At 48.3% G+C, this 27963-nt stretch overlaps 1 protein-coding gene across 1 annotated transcript in view; it reads left to right on the top strand.

The window, feature by feature from the left end:
- Positions 1 to 27963, top strand: part of LOC115127014 (IQ motif and SEC7 domain-containing protein 1-like) — a 70405-nt gene that overhangs the window by 37303 nt on the left and 5139 nt on the right. Inside the window, exons 9-10 of the mRNA XM_065004769.1 lie at positions 20115 to 20294; positions 24829 to 24878. Of these exons, the coding sequence (XP_064860841.1) occupies positions 20115 to 20294; positions 24829 to 24878 (230 nt within the window). The remainder of the gene's footprint in view (positions 1 to 20114; positions 20295 to 24828; positions 24879 to 27963) is intronic.

Below are 27963 nucleotides of genomic sequence, written 5' to 3' on the forward strand. Positions count from 1 at the left end.
CTACCCCCAAGCCATTAGACTGCTGAACAGCTTCTACCCCCAAGCCATCAGACTGCTGAACAGCTTCTACCCCCAAGCCATCAGACTGCTGAACAGCTTCTACCCCAAGCCATCAGACTGCTGAACAGCTTCTACCCCCAAGCCATAAGACTGCTGAACAGCTTCTACCCCCAAGCCATAAGACTCCTGAACAGCTTCTTCCCCCAAGCCATTAGACTGCTGAACAGCTTCTACCCCCCAAGGCATTAGACTCCTGAACAGCTTCTACCCCCAAGCCATTAGACTGCTGAACAGCTTCTACCCCCAAGGCATTAGACTCCTGAACAGCTTCTACCCCCAAGCCATTAGACTGCTGAACAGCTTCTACCCCCAAGCCATCAGACTCCTGAACAGCTTCTACCCCCAAGCCATAAGACTCCTGAACAGCTAATCAAATGACTACCCAGACTATTTGCATTGCCCCCCATACTACCCTGCTGCTACTCTCTGTTATTATCAATGCATAGTCACTTTAACTCTACCTACATGTACAAATTACCTCGACTAACCTAGCCTCCACATTGACTCTGTACCGGTACCCCCTGTATATAGCCTCCACATTGACTCTGTACCGGTACCCCCTGTATATAGCCTCCACATTGACTCTGTACCAGTACCCCCTGTATATAGTCTCCACATTGACTCTGTACCGGTACCCCCTGTATATAGCCTCCACATTGACTCTGTACCGGTACCCCCTGTATATATCCTCCACATTGACTCTGTACCGGTACCCCCTGTATATAGCCTCCACATTGACTCTGTACCGGTACCCCCTGTATATAGCCTCCACATTGACTCTGTACCGGTACTCCCCTGCATATAGCCTCCACATTGACTCTGTACCGGTACCCCCTGTATATAGCCTCCACATTGACTCTGTACTGGTACCCCCTGTATATAGCCTCCACATTGACTCTGTACCGGTACTCCCCTGTATATAGCCTCCACATTGACTCTGTACCGGTACCCCCTGTATATAGCCTCCACATTGACTCTGTACCGGTACCCCCTGTATATAGCCTCCACATTGACTCTGTACCTGTACCCCCTGTATATAGCCTCCACATTGACTCTGTACCGGTATCCCCTGTATATAGCCTCCACATTGACTCTGTACCAGTACCCCCTGTATATAGCCTCCACATTGACTCTGTACCGGTACCCCCTGTATATAACCTCCACATTGACTCTGTACTGGTACCCCCTGTATATAGTCTCCACATTGACTCTGTACCGGTACCCCCTGTATATAGCCTCCACATTGACTCTGTACCGGTACCCCCTGTATATAGTCTCCACATTGACTCTGTACCGGTACCCCCTGTATATAGCCTCCACATTGACTCTGTACCAGTACCCCCTGTATATAGTCTCCACATTGACTCTGTACTGGTACCCCCTGTATATAGCCTCCACATTGACTCTGTACCAGTACCCCCTGTATATAGTCTCCACATTGACTCTGTACCGGTACCCCCTGTATATAGCCTCCACATTGACTCTGTACTGGTACCCCCTGTATATAGCCTCCACATTGACTCTGTACTGGTACCCCCTGTATATAGCCTCCACATTGACTCTGTACCGGTACCCCCTGTATATAGCCTCCACATTGACTCTGTACCGGTACCCCCTGTATATAGCCTCCACATTGACTCTGTACTGGTACCCCCTGTATATAGCCTCCACATTGACTCTGTACTGGTACCCCCTGTATATAGCCTCCACATTGACTCTGTACTGGTACCCCCTGTATATAGCCTCCACATTGACTCTGTACCGGTACCCCCTGTATATAGCCTCCACATTGACTCTGTACTGGTACCCCCTGTATATAGCCTCCACATTGACTCTGTACCGGTACCCCCTGTATATAGCCTCCACATTGACTCTGTACCAGTACCCCTGTATATAGCCTCCACATTGACTCTGTACCGGTACCCCCTGTATATAGCCTCCATATTGACTCTGTACTGGTACCCCCTGTATATAGCCTCCACATTGACTCTGTATCAGTACCCCCTGTATATAGCCTCCACATTGACTCTGTACCGGTACCCCCTGTATATAGCCTCCACATTGACTCTGTACCGGTACCCCCTGTATATAGCCTCCACATTGACTCTGTACCGGTACCCCCTGTATATAGCCTCCACATTGACTCTGTACTGGTACCCCCTGTATATAGCCTCCACATTGACTCTGTACTAGTACCCCCTGTATATAGCCTCCACATTGACTCTGTACTAGTACCCCCTGTATATAGCCTCCACATTGACTCTGTACTGGTACCCCCTGTATATAGCCTCCACATTGACTCTGTACCGGTACCCCCTGTATATAGCCTCCACACTGACTCTGTACCGGTACCCCCTGTATATAGCCTCCACACTGACTCTGTACTGGTACCCCCTGTATATAGCCTCCACATTGACTCTGTACTGGTACCCCCTGTATATAGCCTCCACATTGACTCTGTACCGGTACCCCCTGTATATAGCCTCCACATTGACTCTGTACTGGTACCTCCTGTATATTGACTCTGTACCGGTACCCCCTGTATATAGCCTCCACATTGACTCTGTACTGGTACCCCCTGTATATAGCCTCCACATTGACTCTGTACCGGTACCCCCTGTATATAGCCTCCACATTGACTCTGTACTGGTACCTCCTGTATATTGACTCTGTACTGGTACCCCCTGTATATAGCCTCCACATTGACTCTGTACCGGTACCCCCTGTATATAGCCTCCACATTGACTCTGTACCGGTACCCCCTGTATATAGCCTCCACATTGACTCTGTGCCGGTACCCCCTGTATATAGCCTCCACATTGACTCTGTACCGGTACCCCCTGTATATAGCCTCCACATTGACTCTGTACCGGTACCCCCTGTATATAGCCTCCACATTGACTCTGTACCGGTACCCCCTGTATATAGCCTCCACATTGACTCTGTACCGGTACCCCCTGTATATAGCCTCCACATTGACTCTGTACCGGTACCCCCTGTATATAGCCTCCACATTGACTCTGTACCGGTACCCCCTGTATATAGCCTCCACATTGACTCTGTACCGGTACCCCCTGTATATAGCCTCCACATTGACTCTGTACCAGTACCCCCTGTATATAGCCTCCACACTGACTCTGTACCGGTACCCCCTGTATATAGCCTCCACATTGACTCTGTACCGGTACCCCCTGTATATAGCCTCCACATTGACTCTGTACCGGTCCCCCTGTATATAGCCTCCACATTGACTCTGTACTGGTACCCCCTGTATATAGCCTCCACATTGACTCTGTACCGGTACCCCCTGTATATAGCCTCCACACTGACTCTGTACCAGTACCCCCTGTATATAGCCTCCACATTGACTCTGTACCGGTACCCCCTGTATATAGCCTCCACATTGACTCTGTACCGGTACCCCCTGTATATAGCCTCCACATTGACTCTGTACCAGTACCCCCTGTATATAGCCTCCACATTGACTCTGTACCGGTACCCCCTGTATATAGCCTCCACATTGACTCTGTACCGGTACCCCCTGTATATAGCCTCCACATTGACTCTGTACCAGTACCCCCTGTATATAGCCTCCACATTGACTCTGTACCAGTACCCCCTGTATATAGCCTCCACATTGACTCTGTAATATAGCCCTGTATATATACGTACCAGTACCCCCTGTATATAGCCTCCACATTGACTCTGTACTGGTACCCCCTGTATATAGCCTCCACATTGACTCTGTACCGGTACCCCCTATATATAGACTCCACATTGACTCTGTACCGGTACCCCCTGTATATATCCTCCACATTGACTCTGTACCGGTACCCCCTGTATATAGCCTCCACATTGACTCTGTACCAGTACCCCCTGTATATAGCCTCCACATTAACTCTGTACTGGTACCCCCTGTATATAGCCTCCACATTGACTCTGTACCAGTACCCCCTGTATATAGCCTCCACATTGACTCTGTACCAGTACCCCCTGTATATAGCCTCCACATTGACTCTGTACCAGTACCCCCTGTATATAGCCTCCACATTGACTCTGTACCAGTACCCCCTGTATATAGCATCCACATTGACTCTGTACTGGTACCCCCTGTATATAGCCTCCACATTGACTCTGTACTGGTACCCCCTGTATATAGCCTCCACATTGACTCTGTACCGGTACCCCCTGTATATAGCCTCCACATTGACTCTGTACCGGTACCCCCTGTATATAGCCTCCACATTGACTCTGTACCGGTACCCCCTGTATATAGCCTCCACATTGACTCTGTACCAGTCCTCCTGTATATAGCCTCCACATTGACTCTGTACCAGTCCTCCTGTATATAGCCTCCACATTGACTCTGTACCAGTACCCCCTGTATAAAGCCTCCACATTGACTCTGTAATATAGCCCTGTATATATACGTACCAGTACCCCCTGTATATAGCCTCCACATTGACTCTGTACCAGTACCCCCTGTATATAGCCTCCACATTGACTCTGTAATATAGCCCTGTATATATACGTACCAGTACCCCCTGTATATAGCCTCCACATTGACTCTGTACCGGTACCCCCTGTATATAGCCTCCACATTGACTCTGTACTGGTACCCCCTGTATATAGCCTCCACATTGACTCTGTACTGGTACCCCCTGTATATAGCCTCCACATTGACTCTGTACCAGTACCCCCTGTATATAGCCTCCACATTGACTCTGTAATATAGCCCTGTATATATACGTACCAGTACCCCCTGTATATAGCCTCCACATTGACTCTGTACCGGTACCCCCTATATATAGACTCCACATTGACTCTGTACTGGTACCCCCTGTATATAGCCTCCACATTGACTCTGTACCGGTACCCCCTATATATAGACTCCACATTGACTCTGTACCGGTACCCCCTGTATATATCCTCCACATTGACTCTGTACCGGTACCCCCTGTATATAGCCTCCACATTGACTCTGTACCAGTACCCCCTGTATATAGCCTCCACATTAACTCTGTACTGGTACCCCCTGTATATAGCCTCCACATTGACTCTGTACCAGTACCCCCTGTATATAGCCTCCACATTGACTCTGTACCAGTACCCCCTGTATATAGCCTCCACATTGACTCTGTACCAGTACCCCCTGTATATAGCATCCACATTGACTCTGTACTGGTACCCCCTGTATATAGCCTCCACATTGACTCTGTACTGGTACCCCTGTATATAGCCTCCACATTGACTCTGTACCGGTACCCCCTGTATATAGCCTCCACATTGACTCTGTACCGGTACCCCCTGTATATAGCCTCCACATTGACTCTGTACCGGTACCCCCTGTATATAGCCTCCACATTGACTCTGTACCAGTCCTCCTGTATATAGCCTCCACATTGACTCTGTACCAGTCCTCCTGTATATAGCCTCCACATTGACTCTGTACCAGTACCCCTGAATAAAGCCTCCACATTGACTCTGTAATATAGCCCTGTATATATACGTACCAGTACCCCCTGTATATAGCCTCCACATTGACTCTGTACCAGTACCCCCTGTATATAGCCTCCACATTGACTCTGTAATATAGCCCTGTATATATACGTACCAGTACCCCCTGTATATAGCCTCCACATTGACTCTGTACCGGTACCCCCTGTATATAGCCTCCACATTGACTCTGTACTGGTACCCCCTGTATATAGCCTCCACATTGACTCTGTACTGGTACCCCCTGTATATAGCCTCCACATTGACTCTGTACTGGTACCCCCTGTATATAGCCTCCACATTGACTCTGTACTGGTACCCCCTGTATATAGCCTCCACATTGACTCTGTACTGGTACCCCCTGTATATAACCTCCACATTGACTCTGTACCGGTACACCCTGTATATAGCCTCCACATTGACTCTGTACCGGTACCCCCTGTATATAGCCTCCACATTGACTCTGTACTGGTACCCCCTGTATATAGCCTCCACATTGACTCTGTACCGGTACCCCCTGTATATAGCCTCCACATTGACTCTGTACCGGTACCCCTGTATATAGCCTCCACATTGACTCTGTACCGGTACCCCCTGTATATAGCCTCCACATTGACTCTGTGCCGGTACCCCCTGTATATAGCCTCCACATTGACTCTGTACCGGTACCCCCTGTATATAGCCTCCACATTGACTCTGTACCGGTACCCCCTGTATATATCCTCCACATTGACTCTGTACCGGTACCCCCTGTATATAGCCTCCACATTGACTCTGTACCAGTACCCCCTGTATATAGCCTCCACATTGACTATGTGCCGGTACCCCTGTATATAGCCTCCACATTGACTCTGTACTGGTACCCCCTGTATATAGCCTCCACATTGACTCTGTACTGGTACCCCCTGTATATAGCCTCCACATTGACTATGTACCGGTACCCCCTGTATATAGCCTCCACATTGACTCTGTACTGGTACCCCCTGTATATAGCCTCCACATTGACTCTGTACTGGTACCCCTGTATATAGCCTCCACATTGACTATGTACTGGTACCCCCTGTATATAGCCTCCACATTGACTCTGTACCAGTACCCCCTGTATATAGCCTCCACATTGACTCTGTACCAGTACCCCCTGTATATAGCCTCCACATTGACTCTGTGCCGTGCCCCCTGTATATAGCCTCCACATTGACTCTGTGCCGGTACCCCCTGTATATAGCCTCCACATTGACTCTGTACCTGTACCCCCTGTATATAGCCTCCACATTGACTCTGTACCGGTACCCCCTGTATATAGCCTCCACATTGACTCTGTACCGGTACCCCCTGTATATAGCCTCCACATTGACTCTGTGCCGGTACCCCCTGTATATAGCCTCCACATTGACTCTGTACCGGTACCCCCTGTATATAGCCTCCACATTGACTCTGTACTGGTACCCCCTGTATATAGCCTCCACATTGACTCTGTACTGGTACCCCCTGTATATAGCCTCCACATTGACTCTGTACCGGTACCCCCTGTATATAGCCTCCACATTGACTCTGTACTGGTACCCCCTGTATATAGCCTCCACATTGACTCTGTACCGGTACCACCTGTATATAGCCTCCACATTGACTCTGTACTGGTACCCCCTGTATATAGCCTCCACATTGACTCTGTACCGGTACCCCCTGTATATAGCCTCCACATTGACTCTGTACTGGTACCCCCTGTATATAGCCTCCACATTGACTCTGTACCAGTACCCCCTGTATATAGCCTCCACATTGACTCTGTACTGGTACCCCCTGTATATAGCCTCCACATTGACTCTGTACCGGTACCCCCTGTATATAACCTCCACATTGACTCTGTACTGGTACCCCCTGTATATAGCCTCCACATTGACTCTGTACTGGTACCCCCTGTATATAGCCTCCACATTGACTCTGTACCAGTACCCCCTGTATATAGCCTCCACATTGACTCTGTACCAGTACCCCTGTATATAGCCTCCACATTGACTCTGTACTGGTACCCCCTGTATATAGCCTCCACATTGACTCTGTACTGGTACCCCCTGTATATAGCCTCCACATTGACTATGTACCGGTACCCCCTGTATATAGCCTCCACATTGACTCTGTACTGGTACCCCCTGTATATAGCCTCCACATTGACTCTGTACTGGTACCCCCTGTATATAGCCTCCACATTGACTATGTACTGGTACCCCCTGTATATAGCCTCCACATTGACTCTGTACCAGTACCCCCTGTATATAGCCTCCACATTGACTCTGTACCAGTACCCCCTGTATATAGCCTCCACATTGACTCTGTACCGGTACCCCCTGTATATAGCCTCCACATTGACTCTGTACCGGTACCCCCTGTATATAGCCTCCACATTGACTCTGTACCTGTACCCCCTGTATATAGCCTCCACATTGACTCTGTGCCGGTACCCCTGTATATAGCCTCCACATTGACTCTGTGCCGGTGCCCTGTATATAGCCTCCACATTGACTCTGTACCGGTACCCCCTGTATATAGCCTCCACATTGACTCTGTACCGGTACCCCCTGTATATAGCCTCCACATTGACTCTGTACTGGTACCCCCTGTATATAGCCTCCACATTGACTCTGTACTGGTACCCCCTGTATATAGCCTCCACATTGACTCTGTACCGGTACCCCTGTATATAGCCTCCACATTGACTCTGTACTGGTACCCCCTGTATATAGCCTCCACATTGACTCTGTACCGGTACCCCTGTATATAGCCTCCACATTGACTCTGTACTGGTACCCCTGTATATAGCCTCCACATTGACTCTGTACCGGTACCCCCTGTATATAGCCTCCACATTGACTCTGTACTGGTACCCCCTGTATATAGCCTCCACATTGACTCTGTACCAGTACCCCCTGTATATAGCCTCCACATTGACTCTGTACTGGTACCCCCTGTATATAGCCTCCACATTGACTCTGTACCGGTACCCCTGTATATAACCTCCACATTGACTCTGTACTGGTACCCCCTGTATATAGCCTCCACATTGACTCTGTACTGGTACCCCCTGTATATAGCCTCCACATTGACTCTGTACCAGTACCCCCTGTATATAGCCTCCACATTGACTCTGTACCGGTACCCCCTGTATATAGCCTCCACATTGACTCTGTACCGGTACCCCCTGTATATAGCCTCCACATTGACTCTGTACCGGTACCCCCTGTATATAGCCTCCACATTGACTCTGTACCGGTACCCCCTGTATATAGCCTCCACATTGACTCTGTACTGGTACCTCCTGTATATAGCCTCCACATTGACTCTGTACAGGTACCCCCTGTATATAGCCTCCACATTGACTCTGTACCGGTACCCCCTGTATATAGCCTCCACACTGACTCTGTACCGGTACCCCCTGTATATAGCCTCCACATTGACTCTGTACAGGTACCCCCTGTATATAGCCTCCACATTGACTCTGTACCGGTACACCCTGTATATAGCCTCCACATTGACTCTGTACCGGTACCCCCTGTATATAGCCTCCACATTGACTCTGTATCGGTACCCCCTGTATATAGCCTCCACATTGACTCTGTACAGGTACCCCCTGTATATAGCCTCCACATTGACTCTGTATCGGTACCCCCTGTATATAGTCTCCACATTAACTCTGTACAGGTACCCCCTGTATATAGCCTCCACATTGACTCTGTACCAGTACCCCCTGTATATAGCCTCCACATTGACTCTGTACCAGTACCCCCTATATATAGCCTCCACATTGACTCTGTACCGGTACCCCCTGTATATAGCCTCCACATTGACTCTGTACTGGTACCCCCTGTATATAGCCTCCACATTGACTCTGTACCGGTCCCCCCTGTATATAGTCTCCATATTGACTCTGTACCAGTACCCCCTGTATATAGCCTCCACATTGACTCTGTACCGGTACCCCCTGTATATAGCCTCCACGTTGACTCTGTACCAGTACCCCCTGTATATAGTCTCCACATTGACTCTGTACCGGTACTCCCTGTATATAGCCTCCACATTGACTCTGTACCGGTCCCCCCTGTATATAGTCTCCATATTGATTCTGTACCAGTACCCCCTGTATATAGCCTCCACATTGACTCTGTACCGTAATACCCTGTATATAGCCTCCACATTGACTCTGTACCGGTACCCCCTGTATATAGCCTCCACATTGACTCTGTACCGGTCCCCCCTGTATATAGCCTCCACATTGACTCTGTACCAGTACCCCCTGTATATAGCCTCCACATTGACTCTGTACCGGTACCTCCTGTATATAGCCTCCACATTGACTCTGTACCGGTACCTCCTGTATATAGCCTCCACATTGACTCTGTACCGGTACCTCCTGTATATAGCCTCCACATTGACTCTGTACCGTAATACCCTGTATATAGCCTCCACATTGACTCTGTACCAGTACCCCCTGTATATAGCCTCCACATTGACTCTGTACTGGTACCCCCTGTATATAACCTCCACATTGACTCTGTATCAGTACTCCCTGTATATAGCCTCCACATTGACTCTGTACTGGTACCTCCTGTATATAGTCTCCACATTGACTCTGTACTGGTACCTCCTGTATATAGTCTCCACATTGACTCTGTACTGGTACCCCCTGTATATAGCCTCCACATTGACTCTGTACCGGTACCCCCTGTATATAGCCTCCACATTGACTCTGTACTGGTACCCCCTGTATATAGCCTCCACATTGACTCTGTACCGGTACCCCCTGTATATAGCCTCCACATTGACTCTGTACCGTAATACCCTGTATATAGCCTCCACATTGACTCTGTACCAGTACCCCCTGTATATAGCCTCCACATTGACTCTGTACTGGTACCCCCTGTATATAGCCTCCACATTGACTCTGTACCGGTACACCCTGTATATAGCCTTCACATTGACTCTGTACCGGTACCCCCTGTATATAGCCTCCACATTGACTCTGTACCGGTACCCCCTGTATATAGCCTCCACATTGACTCTGTACTGGTATACCCTGTATATAGCCTCCACATTGACTATGTACCGGTACCCCCTGTATATAGCCTCCACATTGACTCTGTACCGGTACCCCCTGTATATAGCCTCCACATTGACTCTGTACCGGTACCCCCTGTATATAGCCTCCACATTGACTCTGTACCGGTACCCCCTGTATATAGCCTCCACATTGACTCTGTACCAGTACCCCCTGTATATAGCCTCCACATTGACTCTGTACCGGTACCCCTGTATATAGCCTCCACATTGACTCTGTGCCGGTACCCCTGTATATAGCCTCCACATTGACTCTGTACCGTACCCCCTGTATATAGTCTCCATATTGACTCTGTACTGGTACCCCCTGTATATAGCCTCCACATTGACTCTGTACCAGTACCCCTGTATATAGCCTCCACATTGACTCTGTACCAGTACCCCTGTATATAGCCTCCACATTGACTCTGTACCAGTACCCCCTGTATATAGCCTCCACATTGACTCTGTACTGGCACCCCCTGTATATAGCCTCCACATTGACTCTGTACCGGTACCCCCTGTATATAGCCTCCACATTGACTCTGTACCAGTACCCCCTGTATATAGCCTCCACATTGACTCTGTACCAGTACCCCCTGTATATAGCCTCCACATTGACTCTGTACCGGTACCCCCTGTATATAGCCTCCACATTGACTCTGTACCAGTACCCCCTGTATATAGCCTCCACATTGACTCTGTACCGGTACCCCCTGTATATAGCCTCCACATTGACTCTGTACCAGTACCCCCTGTATATAGCCTCCACATTGACTCTGTACCGGTACCCCCTGTATATAGCCTCCACATTGACTCTGTACTGGTACTCCCTGTATATAGCCTCCACATTGACTCTGTACCAGTACCCCCTGTATATAGCCTCCACATTGACTCTGTACCAGTACCCCCTGTATATAGCCTCCACATTGACTCTGTACCAGTACCCACTGTATATAGCCTCCACATTGACTCTGTACTAGTACCCCCTGTATATAGCCTCCACATTGACTCTGTACCAGTACCCCCTGTATATAGCCTCCACATTGACTCTGTACCAGTACCCCCTGTATATAGCCTCCACATTGACTCTGTACCAGTACCCACTGTATATAGCCTCCACATTGACTCTGTACTAGTACCCCCTGTATATAGCCTCCACATTGACTCTGTACCAGTACCCCTGTATATAGCCTCCACATTGACTCTGTACCAGTACCCCCTGTATATAGCCTCCACATTGACTCTGTACCGTAACACCCTGTATATAGCCTCCACATTGACTCTGTACCAGTACCCCCTGTATATAGCCTCCACATTGACTCTGTACTAGTACCCCCTGTATATAGCCTCCACATTGACTCTGTACCAGTAACCCCTGTATATAGCCTCCACATTGACTCTGTACCAGTACCCCCTGTATATAGACTCCACATTGACTCTGTACCGGTACCCCCTGTATATAGCCTCCACATTGACTCTGTACCAGTAACCCCTGTATATAGCCTCCACATTGACTCTGTACCAGTACCCCCTGTATATAGCCTCCACATTGACTCTGTACCAGTAACCCCTGTATATAGACTCCACATTGACTCTGTACCAGTACCCCCTGTATATAGACTCCACATTGACTCTGTACCAGTAACCCCTGTATATAGCCTCCACATTGACTCTGTACCAGTAACCCCTGTATATAGACTCCACATTGACTCTGTACCAGTAACCCCTGTATATAGCCTCCACATTGACTCTGTACCAGTAACCCCTGTATATAGCCTCCACATTGACTCTGTACCAGTACCCCCTGTATATAGACTCCACATTGACTCTGTACCGGTACCCCCTGTATATAGCCTCCACATTGACTCTGTACCAGTAACCCCTGTATATAGCCTCCACATTGACTCTGTACCAGTACCCCCTGTATATAGCCTCCACATTGACTCTGTACCAGTACCCCCTGTATATAGCCTCCACATTGACTCTGTACCAGTACCCCCTGTATATAGCCTCCACATTGACTCTGTACCAGTACCCCCTGTATATAGCCTCCACATTGACTCTGTACCGGTACACCCTGTATATAGCCTCCACATTGACTCTGTACCAGTACCCCCTGTATATAGCCTCCACATTGACTCTGTACCAGTACCCCTGTATATAGCCTCCACATTGACTCTGTACTGGTACCCCCTGTATATAGCCTCCACATTGACTCTGTACCAGTACCCCTGTATATAGCCTCCACATTGACTCTGTACTGGTACCCCCTGTATATAGCCTCCACATTGACTCTGTACCAGTACCCCCTGTATATAGCCTCCACATTGACTCTGTACCGGTACCCCCTGTATATAGCCTCCACATTGACTCTGTACCGGTACCCCCTGTATATAACCTCCACATTGACTCTGTACCGGTACCCCCTGTATATAACCTCCACATTGACTCTGTACCGGTACCCCCTGTATATAACCTCCACATTGACTCTGTACCGGTACCCCTGTATATAACCTCCACATTGACTCTGTACCGGTACCCCCTGTATATAGCCTCCACATTGACTCTGTACCGGTACCCCCTGTATATAGCCTCCACATTGACTCTGTACCGGTACCCCTGTATATAACCTCCACATTGACTCTGTACCGGTACCCCTGTATATAACCTCCACATTGACTCTGTACCGGTACCCCCTGTATATAACCTCCACATTGACTCTGTACCGGTACCCCCTGTATATAGCCTCCACATTGACTCTGTGCCGGTACCCCTGTATATAGCCTCCACATTGACTCTGTACCAGTACCCCCTGTATATAGCCTCCACATTGACTCTGTACCAGTACCCCCTGTATATAGCCTCCACATTGACTCTGTACTGGTACTCCTGTATATAGCCTCCACATTGACTCTGTACCGGTACCCCCTGTATATAGCCTCCACATTGACTCTGTACTGGTACCCCCTGTATATAGCCTCCACATTGACTCTGTACCGGTACCCCTGTATATAGCCTCCACATTGACTCTGTACCAGTACCCCCTGTATATAGCCTCCACATTGACTCTGTACCGGTACCCCCTGTATATAGCCTCCACATTGACTCTGTACTGGTACTCCTGTATATAGCCTCCACATTGACTCTGTACCAGTACCCCCTGTATATAGCCTCCACATTGACTCTGTACCAGTACCCCCTGTATATAGCCTCCACATTGACTCTGTACCAGTACCCACTGTATATAGCCTCCACATTGACTCTGTACTAGTACCCCCTGTATATAGCCTCCACATTGACTCTGTACCAGTACCCCCTGTATATAGCCTCCACATTGACTCTGTACCAGTACCCCCTGTATATAGCCTCCACATTGACTCTGTACCAGTACCCACTGTATATAGCCTCCACATTGACTCTGTACTAGTACCCCCTGTATATAGCCTCCACATTGACTCTGTACCAGTACCCCCTGTATATAGCCTCCACATTGACTCTGTACCAGTACCCCCTGTATATAGCCTCCACATTGACTCTGTACCGTAACACCCTGTATATAGCCTCCACATTGACTCTGTACCAGTACCCCCTGTATATAGCCTCCACATTGACTCTGTACTAGTACCCCCTGTATATAGCCTCCACATTGACTCTGTACCAGTAACCCCTGTATATAGCCTCCACATTGACTCTGTACCAGTACCCCCTGTATATAGACTCCACATTGACTCTGTACCGGTACCCCCTGTATATAGCCTCCACATTGACTCTGTACCAGTAACCCCTGTATATAGCCTCCACATTGACTCTGTACCAGTACCCCCTGTATATAGCCTCCACATTGACTCTGTACCAGTAACCCCTGTATATAGACTCCACATTGACTCTGTACCAGTACCCCCTGTATATAGACTCCACATTGACTCTGTACCAGTAACCCCTGTATATAGCCTCCACATTGACTCTGTACCAGTAACCCCTGTATATAGACTCCACATTGACTCTGTACCAGTAACCCCTGTATATAGCCTCCACATTGACTCTGTACCAGTAACCCCTGTATATAGCCTCCACATTGACTCTGTACCGGTACCCCCTGTATATAGACTCCACATTGACTCTGTACCGGTACCCCCTGTATATAGCCTCCACATTGACTCTGTACCAGTAACCCCTGTATATAGCCTCCACATTGACTCTGTACCAGTACCCCCTGTATATAGCCTCCACATTGACTCTGTACCAGTACCCCTGTATATAGCCTCCACATTGACTCTGTACCAGTACCCCCTGTATATAGCCTCCACATTGACTCTGTACCAGTACCCCCTGTATATAGCCTCCACATTGACTCTGTACCGGTACACCCTGTATATAGCCTCCACATTGACTCTGTACCAGTACCCCCTGTATATAGCCTCCACATTGACTCTGTACCAGTACCCCCTGTATATAGCCTCCACATTGACTCTGTACTGGTACCCCCTGTATATAGCCTCCACATTGACTCTGTACCAGTACCCCCTGTATATAGCCTCCACATTGACTCTGTACTGGTACCCCTGTATATAGCCTCCACATTGACTCTGTACCAGTACCCCCTGTATATAGCCTCCACATTGACTCTGTACCGGTACCCCCTGTATATAGCCTCCACATTGACTCTGTACCGGTACCCCTGTATATAACCTCCACATTGACTCTGTACCGGTACCCCCTGTATATAACCTCCACATTGACTCTGTACCGGTACCCCCTGTATATAACCTCCACATTGACTCTGTACCGGTACCCCCTGTATATAACCTCCACATTGACTCTGTACCGGTACCCCCTGTATATAGCCTCCACATTGACTCTGTACCGGTACCCCCTGTATATAGCCTCCACATTGACTCTGTACCGGTACCCCCTGTATATAACCTCCACATTGACTCTGTACCGGTACCCCCTGTATATAACCTCCACATTGACTCTGTACCGGTACCCCCTGTATATAACCTCCACATTGACTCTGTACCGGTACCCCCTGTATATAGCCTCCACATTGACTCTGTACCGGTACCCCCTGTATATAGCCTCCACATTGACTCTGTACCAGTACCCCCTGTATATAGCCTCCACATTGACTCTGTACCAGTACCCCCTGTATATAGCCTCCACATTGACTCTGTACTGGTACTCCTGTATATAGCCTCCACATTGACTCTGTACCGGTACCCCCTGTATATAGCCTCCACATTGACTCTGTACCGGTGCCCCCTGTATATAGCCTCCACATTGACTCTGTACTGGTACTCCTGTATATAGCCTCCACATTGACTCTGTACCGGTACCCCCTGTATATAGCCTCCACATTGACTCTGTACCGGTACCCCCTGTGTATATAGCCTCCACATTGACTCTGTACCGGTACCCCCTGTATATAGCCTCCACATTGACTCTGTACCGGTACCCCCTGTATATAACCTCCACATTGACTCTGTACCGGTACCCCCTGTATATAACCTCCACATTGACTCTGTACCGGTACCCCCTGTATATAACCTCCACATTGACTCTGTACCGGTACCCCTGTATATAACCTCCACATTGACTCTGTACTGGTACCCCTGTATATAGCCTCCACATTGACTCTGTACCGGTACCCCTGTATATAGCCTCCACATTGACTCTGTACCGGTACCCCTGTATATAACCTCCACATTGACTCTGTACCGGTACCCCCTGTATATAACCTCCACATTGACTCTGTACCGGTACCCCCTGTATATAACCTCCACATTGACTCTGTACCGGTACCCCCTGTATATAGCCTCCACATTGACTCTGTACCGGTACCCCCTGTATATAGCCTCCACATTGACTCTGTACCAGTACCCCCTGTATATAGCCTCCACATTGACTCTGTACCAGTACCCCCTGTATATAGCCTCCACATTGACTCTGTACTGGTACTCCCTGTATATAGCCTCCACATTGACTCTGTACCGGTACCCCCTGTATATAGCCTCCACATTGACTCTGTACCGGTACCCCCTGTATATAGCCTCCACATTGACTCTGTACTGGTACTCCCTGTATATAGCCTCCACATTGACTCTGTACCGGTACCCCCTGTATATAGCCTCCACATTGACTCTGTACCGGTACCCCCTGTATATAGCCTCCACATTGACTCTGTACCAGTACCCCCTGTATATAGCCTCCACATTGACTCTGTACTGGTACCCCCTGTATATAGCCTCCACATTGACTCTGTACCAGTACCCCTGTATATAGCCTCCACATTGACTCTGTACCGGTACCCCCTGTATATAGCCTCCACATTGACTCTGTACCGGTACCCCCTGTATATAGCCTCCACATTGACTCTGTACCGGTACCCCCTGTATATAGCCTCCACATTGACTCTGTACCGGTACCCCCTGTATATAGTCTCCACATTGACTCTGTACCGTAACACCCTGTATATAGCCTCCACATTGACTCTGTACCGGTACCCCCTGTATATAGCCTCCACATTGACTCTGTACCGGTACCCCCTGTATATAGCCTCCACATTGACTCTGTACCGGTACCCCCTGTATATAGCCTCCACATTGACTCTGTACCGGTACCCCCTGTATATAGCCTCCACATTGACTCTGTACTGGTACCCCCTGTATATAGCCTCCACATTGACTCTGTACCGGTACCCCTGTATATAGCCTCCACATTGACTCTGTACTGGTACCCCCTGTATATAGCCTCCACATTGACTCTGTACCGGTACCCCTTGTATATAGCCTCCACATTGACTCTGTACCGGTACCCCTTGTATATAACCTCCACATTGACTCTGTACCGGTACCCCTTGTATATAACCTCCACATTGACTCTGTACCGGTACCCCCTGTATATAGCCTCCACATTGACTCTGTACCGGTACCCCCTGTATATAGCCTCCACATTGACCCTGTACCGGTACCTCCTGTATATAGCCTCCACATTGACTCTGTACTGGTACCCCCTGTATATAGCCTCCACATTGACTCTGTACTGGTACCCCCTGTATATAGCCTCCACATTGACTCTGTAACGGTACCCCCTGTATATAACCTCCACATTGACTCTGTACCGGTACCCCCTGTATATAACCTCCACATTGACTCTGTACCGGTACCCCCTGTATATAACCTCCACATTGACTCTGTACCGGTACCCCCTGTATATAACCTCCACATTGACTCTGTACCGGTACCCCCTGTATATAACCTCCACATTGACTCTGTACCAGTACCCCCTGTATATAGCCTCCACATTGACTCTGTACCAGTACCCCCTGTATATAGCCTCCACATTGACTCTGTACTGGTACTCCCTGTATATAGCCTCCACATTGACTCTGTACCGGTACCCCCTGTATATAGCCTCCACATTGACTCTGTACCGGTACCCCCTGTATATAGCCTCCACATTGACTCTGTACTGGTACTCCTGTATATAGCCTCCACATTGACTCTGTACCGGTACCCCCTGTATATAGCCTCCACATTGACTCTGTACCGGTACCCCCTGTATATAGCCTCCACATTGACTCTGTACCAGTACCCCCTGTATATAGCCTCCACATTGACTCTGTACTGGTACCCCCTGTATATAGCCTCCACATTGACTCTGTACCAGTACCCCCTGTATATAGCCTCCACATTGACTCTGTACCGGTACCCCTGTATATAGCCTCCACATTGACTCTGTACCGGTACCCCCTGTATATAGCCTCCACATTGACTCTGTACCGGTACCCCCTGTATATAGCCTCCACATTGACTCTGTACCGGTACCCCCTGTATATAGTCTCCACATTGACTCTGTACCGTAACACCCTGTATATAGCCTCCACATTGACTCTGTACCGGTACCCCCTGTATATAGCCTCCACATTGACTCTGTACCGGTACCCCCTGTATATAGCCTCCACATTGACTCTGTACCGGTACCCCCTGTATATAGCCTCCACATTGACTCTGTACCGGTACCCCCTGTATATAGCCTCCACATTGACTCTGTACTGGTACCCCCTGTATATAGCCTCCACATTGACTCTGTACCGGTACCCCCTGTATATAGCCTCCACATTGACTCTGTACTGGTACCCCCTGTATATAGCCTCCACATTGACTCTGTACCGGTACCCCTTGTATATAGCCTCCACATTGACTCTGTACCGGTACCCCTTGTATATAACCTCCACATTGACTCTGTACCGGTACCCCTTGTATATAACCTCCACATTGACTCTGTACCGGTACCCCCTGTATATAGCCTCCACATTGACTCTGTACCGGTACCCCCTGTATATAGCCTCCACATTGACCCTGTACCGGTACCTCCTGTATATAGCCTCCACATTGACTCTGTACTGGTACCCCCTGTATATAGCCTCCACATTGACTCTGTACCGGTACCCCCTGTATATAGCCTCCACATTGACTCTGTACCAGTACCCCCTGTATATAGCCTCCACATTGACTCTGTACCGGTACCCCCTGTATATAGCCTCCACATTGACTCTGTACCAGTACCCCCTGTATATAGCTTCCACATTGACTCTGTACCGGTACCCCCTGTATATAGCCTCCACATTGACTCTGTACCAGTACCCCCTGTATATAGCCTCCACATTGTATAAAGCCTCACTAGTTATTTTTCTGCTGCTGTTTAATTATTTGTTACTTTTATTTTCTATTTTTCATGAACTTGTAAGTAAGCAGTTCACTGTAGGTCTACTCTACTACGCCTTTTGTATTCGGCACATGTGACAAATACAATTTGATTTGTGCGAGATATTGCTGTGTTGAAGGTACCAAACTGTCGGTTCAAGCAGTTGGCACACAGTCCGGACACTAATCAGTACAACACAAGACATGAAACCATAGCTCTCTTCACAGTCCCCCCATGTCCAGAACAAAGGCTGGGAAACCCATTGTTTTAAATAGAGCCATGACTACATAGAAATCTCTGCCAACCCAGGAAACTCAAGCTGGATATAAAACCAGATGAAAGAACACCTTACTGCACCAAGGGGAATGTGAAGAGACACAGACATTTTATTTATGTTGTATTGTAGTTTGCACTCTACTATGTATTAGACCTAGATATTGTATGTATGTACTGATTTCTAGGCTTTGTGATATTTTTAAATGTATGTATTTTCAGTCCTTGACTAATAATGTTCTGTACTATGTATTTTATCATGTTTCATGTGGACCCAGGAAGAGTAGCATATGCTTATGCAGCGGCTAATGGGGATCCTAATAAATAGATTATACAAGTTAACGTTAATTGATTCAGAAGCTCCTTTGATTATATCACTGTAATGGAGCTGGAGAAGCATAAGGGCGTGGTCCGTCCCATCACAGAGCTCAAGGCTGACTGACAGGTCCCAGAGCTGTAATCTAACCTGACTCTGCGTACCCTTCTAGCGGAGCTAGAGAAGCAGAAGGGCGTGGTCCTTCCCAGTCTATCACAGAGCTCGGGGCTGAAGAAGGACTCTTCAGCCAACGGCCAATTGGGTCGAGGGAGCCTTGATGACAACTACGCCATGGGGGAGGGGCTAAAGAGGAGTGCCCTCAGCAGCTCGCTACGAGACCTCTCAGATGCAGGTGAGGGGTTAGAGGTCACCAGCCTGCCTTGTGTTCTGTGTTTAAGGCTACATACAAAATAGCACCCTATTCCCCTCATTGGACCAAAGGTAGTGCATTACTATATAGGGAAAAGTGTGCCATTTCAGATGTATCCTATGTCACTAGTATGTGTAGTATAGTGCCCTGTGACATTAAGTAGAGCTCTGTAGTCTCCTCTCTAGGCAGTAGCTGCTGGTATGATACGCACTTCACTAGATGTGATTACTCAGTTATGAAATTAAGAGAATATCACCTCCTCTGGGCCAGTAGTGGCTGTACTATAGGTGAATGGTTAGGTGAAGCAGAGTCAAGCACAGTCTGAGTCTCAGTTTAACATGGTGTGTCTGTGTCCAACTAGGGTCTCAGTGTGGACTAGAGACAGATGGACGTGTTGACTAATGTACTCAGCCTGTTAGCAGGAACGTTACTTAATGTTCTATTGTTAATCCAGATAAAGACTTTAGAAAGTTGCCACTACACACACATCACCTGTTCTCTCTGCACACATCACCTGTTCTCTCTGCTTACATCACCTGTTCTCTCTGCTTACATCACCTGTTCTCTCTGCACACATCACCTGTTCTCTCTGCTTACATCACCTGTTCTCTCTGCCCACATCACCTGTTCTCTCTGCCCACATCACCTGTTCTCTCTACACACATCACCTGTTCTCTCTGCACACATCACCTGTTCTCTCTGCTTACATCACCTGTTCTCTCTGCACACATCACCTGTTCTCTCTACACACTAGACACAACAACCTGTTCTCTCTGCACACTAGACACATGACCTGAAACAGTTAGCTGAACTACTGCCCTCTGTCTACATCACACTTCAGTTCCTCAATTCCGCACCCTAAGCCCTTCTGACATGTTCAATCTCTTAACCTTTACTTCACTGGTTTTGGTTTGGGATGGGTTGTGGTAATGGGTTGGCCAAACTTATCAGGAGTCACTTTTATTCTCAGTTCATCTCCAAATCTCAGTTGCTCCGTAGTATCTATTTAGTGTAGTGCTGTGGTAGCGTACTAGAGATGTACCAGTGTTTTACTGTAGACTGCGCTCTCTCTCTTCCGTGCTATCTTCCCTTCTGTCTCTCCTGTGACCCCCACCCCTCCATGAGACTGGTTCTAGCTAGTGGTCACTGACAACATCAAAAAACCTAGTGGCCACTAGGCAGACATACGTTCCCCAACAAGAAAAAACAAAATGTCGCTCAAACAGAAGAGGGAACTAACAGTCATTGACCAACAAACAACAGGTGGAGTTTTAGGAGGGGTTCTGAAAGACAGTCATGGGGGAGTGCACTTAAAGTTGACTTGCAACAACAACTGGGACCTTAAAGACACCCACCATGAGTGCCCATTGAGAGGCAAACGAAAGAAAAACCCACTCCAAACTTAGACAGGAAGCAAACCAAAATGGTGGTGCAAAACTAAATCAGCACAGATCAGACAAAGCAATGCTTTCTAGAAATAAAATAGGGAGCACCAACTGAAGTTGTTAACCCTCTACATCTCTCAAGACAACTGGAGCACTGGGCCAGGCACTCTTAAATATCACCTGTTGCAGCACAGGTGAAACACTAACGAGATGGCAACCAGCACAGGTGAAACACTAACGAGATGGCAACCAGCACAGGTGAAACACTAACGAGATGGCAACCAGCACAGGTGAAACACTAACGAGATGGCAACCAGCACAGGTGAAACACTAACGAGATGGCAACCAGCAAAGGTGTAACACATTGACTCGTGACACCACTCGGTGCGCCCTATGTGCTAACGAGCCCTATGTGCTAACGAGCCCTATGTGCTAATGAGCTATATGTGCTAATGTCCAAATTCAAAACATAAATACAAAAACCAAAACCTATAATGCAGACCTACAGCTTTGTAGTAAGGATGATAGTTTTGGTCATGTAGTGTATGTGGACACCTGCTGGTCAAACATCTCATTCCAAAGTCATGAGAATTAATATGGAGCTGGTCCCCCCTTTGCTGCTAAACTCAGCAAAATAATAAATGCCCTCTCACTGTCAACTGCGTTTATTTTCAGCAAACTTAACAAGTGTAAATATTTGTATGAACATAACAAGATTCAACAACTGAGACATAAACTGAACAAGTTCCACAGACATGTGACTAACAGGAATGGAATAATGTGTCCCTGAACAAAGGGTGTCAAATCAAAAGTAACAGTCAGTATCTGGTGTGGCCACCAGCTGCATTAAGTACTGCAGTGCATCTCCTCCTTATGGACTGCACTAGATTTGCCAGTTCTTGCTGTGAGATGTTACCCCACTCTTCCACCAAGGCACCTGCAGGTTCCCGGACATTTCTGGGGGGAATGGCCCAAGCTCTCACCCTCTGATCCAACAGTTCCCAGAAGTCCTCAATGGGATTGAGATCCAGGCTCTTTGCTGGCCATGGCAGAATATTGACATTCCTGTCTTGCATGAAATCACGCACAGAACGAGCAGTATGGCTGATGGCATTGTCATGCTGGAGGGTCATGTCAGGATGAGCCTACAGGAAGGGTACCACATGAGGGAGGAGGATGTCTGCCCTATAACGAACAGCTTTGAGATTGCCTGCAATGACAACAAGCTCAGTCCGATGATGATGCTGTGACACACCGCCCCAGACCATGACGGACCCTCCATCTCCAAATTGATCCCGCTCCAGAGTACAGGCCTCGGTGTAACGCTTATTCCTTCGACGATACCGACTTGTCAGTGAATAGCACTTTTTGCCAGTCCTGTCTGGTCCAGCGACGGTAGGTTTGTGCCCATAGGTGACGTTGTTGCCGGTGATGTCTGGTGAGGACCTGCCTTACAACAGGCCTACAAGCCCTTAGTCCAGACTCTCTCAGCCTATTGTGGACAGTCTGAGCACTGATGGAGAGATTGTGCATTCCTGGTGTAACTCGGGCAGTTGTTCTTACCAACCTGTACCTGTCCCGTAGGTGTGATGTTCGGATGTACCGATCCTGTGCAGGTGTTGTTACACGTGGTCTGCCACTGCGAGGACGATCATCTGTCCATCCTGTCTTCCTTGCCTACCGTCTGTAAGCTGTTAGTGTCTTAACGACCGTTCCACAGGTGCATGTTCATTAGTTGTTTATGGTTCATTGAACAAAAATGGGAAACAGTGTTTAAACCATTTACAATGAAGAGCTGTGAAGTTATTTGGATTTTTATGAATTATCTTTGAAAGACCAGGTCCTGAAATAGGGACATTTCTGTTTTTGCTGAGTTTATAACAGCCTCCAATCTTCTGGGAAGGCTTTCCACTAGATGTTGGAACATTGCTGCGGGGACTTGCTTCCATTCAGCCACAAGAGCATTAGTGAGGTCAGGCACTGATGTTTGGCGATTAGGCCTGGCTCGCAGTCAGCTTTCCAATCCTTTCCAAAGGTGTTCGATGTGTTTGAGGTCAAGGCTCTGTGCAAGCCAGTCAAGTTCTTCCACACCGATCTTGACAAACCACTTCTGAATGGACCTCGCTTTGTGCACGGTGTCATTGTCATGCTGAAACAGGAAAGGGCCTTCCCCAAACTGTTGCTACAAAGTTGGAAGCACAGGATTGTCTAGATTGTCATTGTATGCTGTAGAGTTAATATTTCCCTTCACTGGAACTAAGGGGACTAGCCCGAACCATGAAAAACAGCCGAGACCAATTTTCCTCCTCCATCAAACTTTACAATTGACACTATGCATTGGGGCAGGTAGCGTTCACCCGGTATCTGCCAAACCCAAATTCGTCTGTCGGACTGCCAGATGGTGAAGCGTGATTCATCACTCCAGAGTCCAATGGCGGCGAGCTTTACACCACTCCAGCCAGCACTTGGTATTGCGTATGGTGATCTTAGCCTTGTGTGTGTGTGTGGCTGCGGCCATGGAAACCCATTTCATGAAGCTCCCGACAAACAGTTATTGTGCTGACGTTGCTTCCAGAGGCAGTTTAGACCTCGGCAGTGAGTGTTGCAACCGAGGACAGACTATTTTTAAGCACTTCAGCACTCAGCTGTCCCGTTCTGTGAGCTTGTGTGGACTACCACTTCACGGTTGTGTCATTGTTGCTACTAGACGTTTCTACTTCAAAACAACAACTTACAGTTGACTGGGGCAGCTCTAGCAGTGCAGAAATGTGATGAACTGACCTGTTGGAAAGGTGGCATCCTCTGACGGTGCCACGTTGAAATTCACTGAGCTCTTCGGAAAGGCCATTCTACTGCAAATGTTTGTCTATGGAGATTGCATGGCTGTGTGCTCAATTTTATACATTTGTCAGCAAAGGGTGTGGCTGAAATAGTCAACTCCACAAATGTTAAGGGGTGTCCACATACTTTTGTATATGTAGTGTAGATTAACCTGTAAGGAACCCTAGCAGCCTGTACTTGTATGCTAGGTGTATTGATTGGTTGTCCTGCTGTAAGTCAGATAGTTCCTGTATGCCAGGTATGTTGGTTGGTTGTCTAACCTCTGCTATTGCCTGTCCTGTCCTGCTCAGGTAAGCGTGAGCGCCGCAGCAGTGCAGGATCACTAGACAGCAATACTGAAGTAAGTAGGAAGACATTAATCGCACTCTACTGCATGTCACTGGCTTCTCGCTGTATTTATGTATCGCTCTGTGATGATGCACTTTGAACACACAACACCCTGTTCTCTGATCCTGCACCCTGTTCTCTGATCCTGCACCCCGTTCCCTGAACCTGCACCCTGTTCCCTGTTCCTGCACCCTGTTCCTGCACCCTGTTCCCTGTTCCTGCACCCTGTTCCTGCACCCTGTTCCTGCACCCTGTTCCTGCACCCTGTTCCTGCACCCTGTTCCTGCACCCTGTTCCTGCACCCTGTTTTCTGTTCCTGCACCCTGTTCCCTGTTCCTGCACCCTGTTCCTGCACCCTGTTTTCTGTTCCTGCACCCTGTTCCCTGTTCCTGTTCCCTGTTCCTGCACCCTGTTTTCTGTTCCTGCACCCTGTTCCTGCACCCTGTTCCTGTTCCCTGTTCCTGCTCCCTGTTCCTGCACCCTGTTTCTGCACCCTGTTCCCTGTTCCTGTTCCCTGTTCCTGCTCCCTGTTCCCTGTTCCTGCACCCTGTTCCCTGTTCCTGCACCCTGTTCCTGCACCCTGTTCCTGCACCCTGTTCCTGCACCCTGTTCCTGCACCCTGTTCCCTGTTTCTTCACCCTGCTCCCTGTTCCTGCACCCTGTTCCCTGTTTCTGCACCCTGTTCCTGCACCCTGTTCCCTGTTCCTGCACCCTGTTCCTGCCCCCTGTTCCTGCACCCTGTTCCCTGTTTCTGCACCCTGCTCCCTGTTCCTGCACCCTGCACCCTGTCCCTGCGCCCTGTTCCCTGTTCCTGCACCCTGTTCCTGCACCCTGTTCCTGCACCCTGTTCCTGCACCCTGTTCCCTGTTCCTGCACCCTGTTCCCTGTTCCTGCACCCTGCTCCCTGTTCCTGCACCCTGTTCCTGCACCCTGTCCCTGCGCCCTGTTCCCTGTTCCTGCACCCTGTTCCTGCACCCTGTTCCTGCACCCTGTTCCTGCACCCTGTTCCCTGTTCCTGCACCCTGTTCCCTGTTCCTGCACCCTGTTCCCTGTTCCTGCACCCTGCTCCCTGTTCCTGCACCCCGTTCCCTGTTCCTGCACCCTGTTCCCTGTTCCTTCACCCTGTTCCTGCACCCTGTTCCCTGTTCCTGTTCCTGCACCCTGTTCCCTGTTCCCTGTTCCTGTTCCCTGTTCCTGCACCCTGTTCCTGCACCCTGTTCCTGCACCCTGTTCCTGCACCCTGTTTTCTGTTCCTGCACCCTGTTTTCTGTTCCTGCACCCTGTTTCCTGTTCCTGCACCCTGTTCCCTGTTCCTGCACCCTGTTCCTGCACCCTGTTTTCTCTGTTTTCTATTTCTGTTCTATGTTCCTGTATCTTTTGTTTCTTACTTGTGCTGGTCTCAGTGGCTGGGCTCAACCTCTTCTTCACCCTGGTTGTCTTCAGGAGTGGAGGGGAGGATCGGGATACCACCTGCTGCATGCTTGGCCTGCTTGTTATTCTGTTTTATGTTCATTCTGCCAGCATGATGGACTAATACAGCTAATTACTATACCGCACAGTTACTCTGACCATTGATCTCTTGTTAGTCTGATTCTGGTTGTTTAGTTTATTTTGTTGTCGTTTTCTTTCTGCTGTTTGTTCAACTGAGACAGTTGTGACACTGTGCACCAAGAAAACCTCTTCCTCTCCAACCCTCTCTACTCTCCTCTACCTGAGCCTAACTCCTCTACTGAGCTACAGAGCAGCAACTCTACATTCTATAGGTCAGGACAGAGCAGCAATGATAGATCCTATTGGTCAGGAACAAGATGAGATTTCATGAGATGTCATTCATCTATTTTCAGCAATATGGCGATATCGTTGATCAATCCCAGATGTTTCATTTAAAGTAGAGTTCCATCGAGCACATCATGAAATGCATGCCTTAGATATCGACAGACATATCCCAGTTAAAACTGAGAGGCGGCATCCTGAGTGTGTAGCTGAATTTTATTTGACGGGCTCCTAATCACCTGTGCTTAGTTTTTTCGCATTGTTAGTAACTAATTTTGTACATAATGTTGCTGTTACTGTCACGTTCTGACCTTAGTTCTTTTGTTATGTCTTTGTTTTAGTATGGTCAGGGCGTGAGTTGGGTGGGTTGTCTTTGTTTTAGTATGGTCAGGGCGTGAGTTGGGTGGGTTGTCTTTGTTTTAGTATGGTCAGGGTGTGAGTTGGGTGGGTTGTCTGTGTTCGTTTTTCTATGATTTGCTATTTCTGTGTTTGGCCTGGTATGGTTCTCAATCAGAGGCAGCTGTCAATCGTTGTCCCTGATTGAGAACCATATCTAGGGAGCCTGTTTTCCATTGTGTTTCATGGGTGATTGTTTTCTGTTGTGTGTCTGCACCAGCCAGAACTGTTTTTGGTCGTTTCTCTTTGGTATTTTTGTTATTTCCGTGTTAATTTTAATGACTATGGAAACACACCACGCTGCACCTTGGTCCTCACCTTCTTCCACCAACAACGCCCATTACAGCTACCGTATCTTATGACCGAAAATAGCTTCTGGACATCAGAACAGTGATTACTTACCTCGAACTGGACAAAGATTTTTGCTTTAACTTCTTCGAGATAGGGGGCACTCTTTTAATTTTTGGATAAAAAACGTTCCCGTTTTAAACAAGATATTTTGTCACGAAAAGATGCTCGACTATGCATGTAATTGACAGCGTTGGAAAGAAAAAACTCTGACGTTTCCAAAACTGCAAAGATATTATCTGTGAGTGCCCCAGAACTAATGCTACAGGCGAAACCAATATGAAATTTCATACAGGAAATTTTCCAGATTTTGAATGCGCTATGTTCCAATGTCTCCTTATATGGCTGTGAATGGGCCAGGAATGAGCCTGCACTTTCTGTCGTTTCCCCAAGGTGTCTGCAGCATTGTGACGTATTTGTGTAACTGCTCTCTCAATTTGACCAAGCCAAAGAAGCTGATCATGGAGTACAGGAAAAGAAGGGTCGCACAAGCCCCCAATAACATCGAAAGGACTGAAGTGGAGAGGGGTCGAGAGTTTCAAGTTCCTTGGTGTCTATATCACCAACCAAATATCATGGTC

The sequence above is a fragment of the Oncorhynchus nerka genome, linkage group LG2, assembly GCF_034236695.1.
Source record: "Oncorhynchus nerka isolate Pitt River linkage group LG2, Oner_Uvic_2.0, whole genome shotgun sequence".
NCBI lineage: Eukaryota > Metazoa > Chordata > Actinopteri > Salmoniformes > Salmonidae > Oncorhynchus > Oncorhynchus nerka.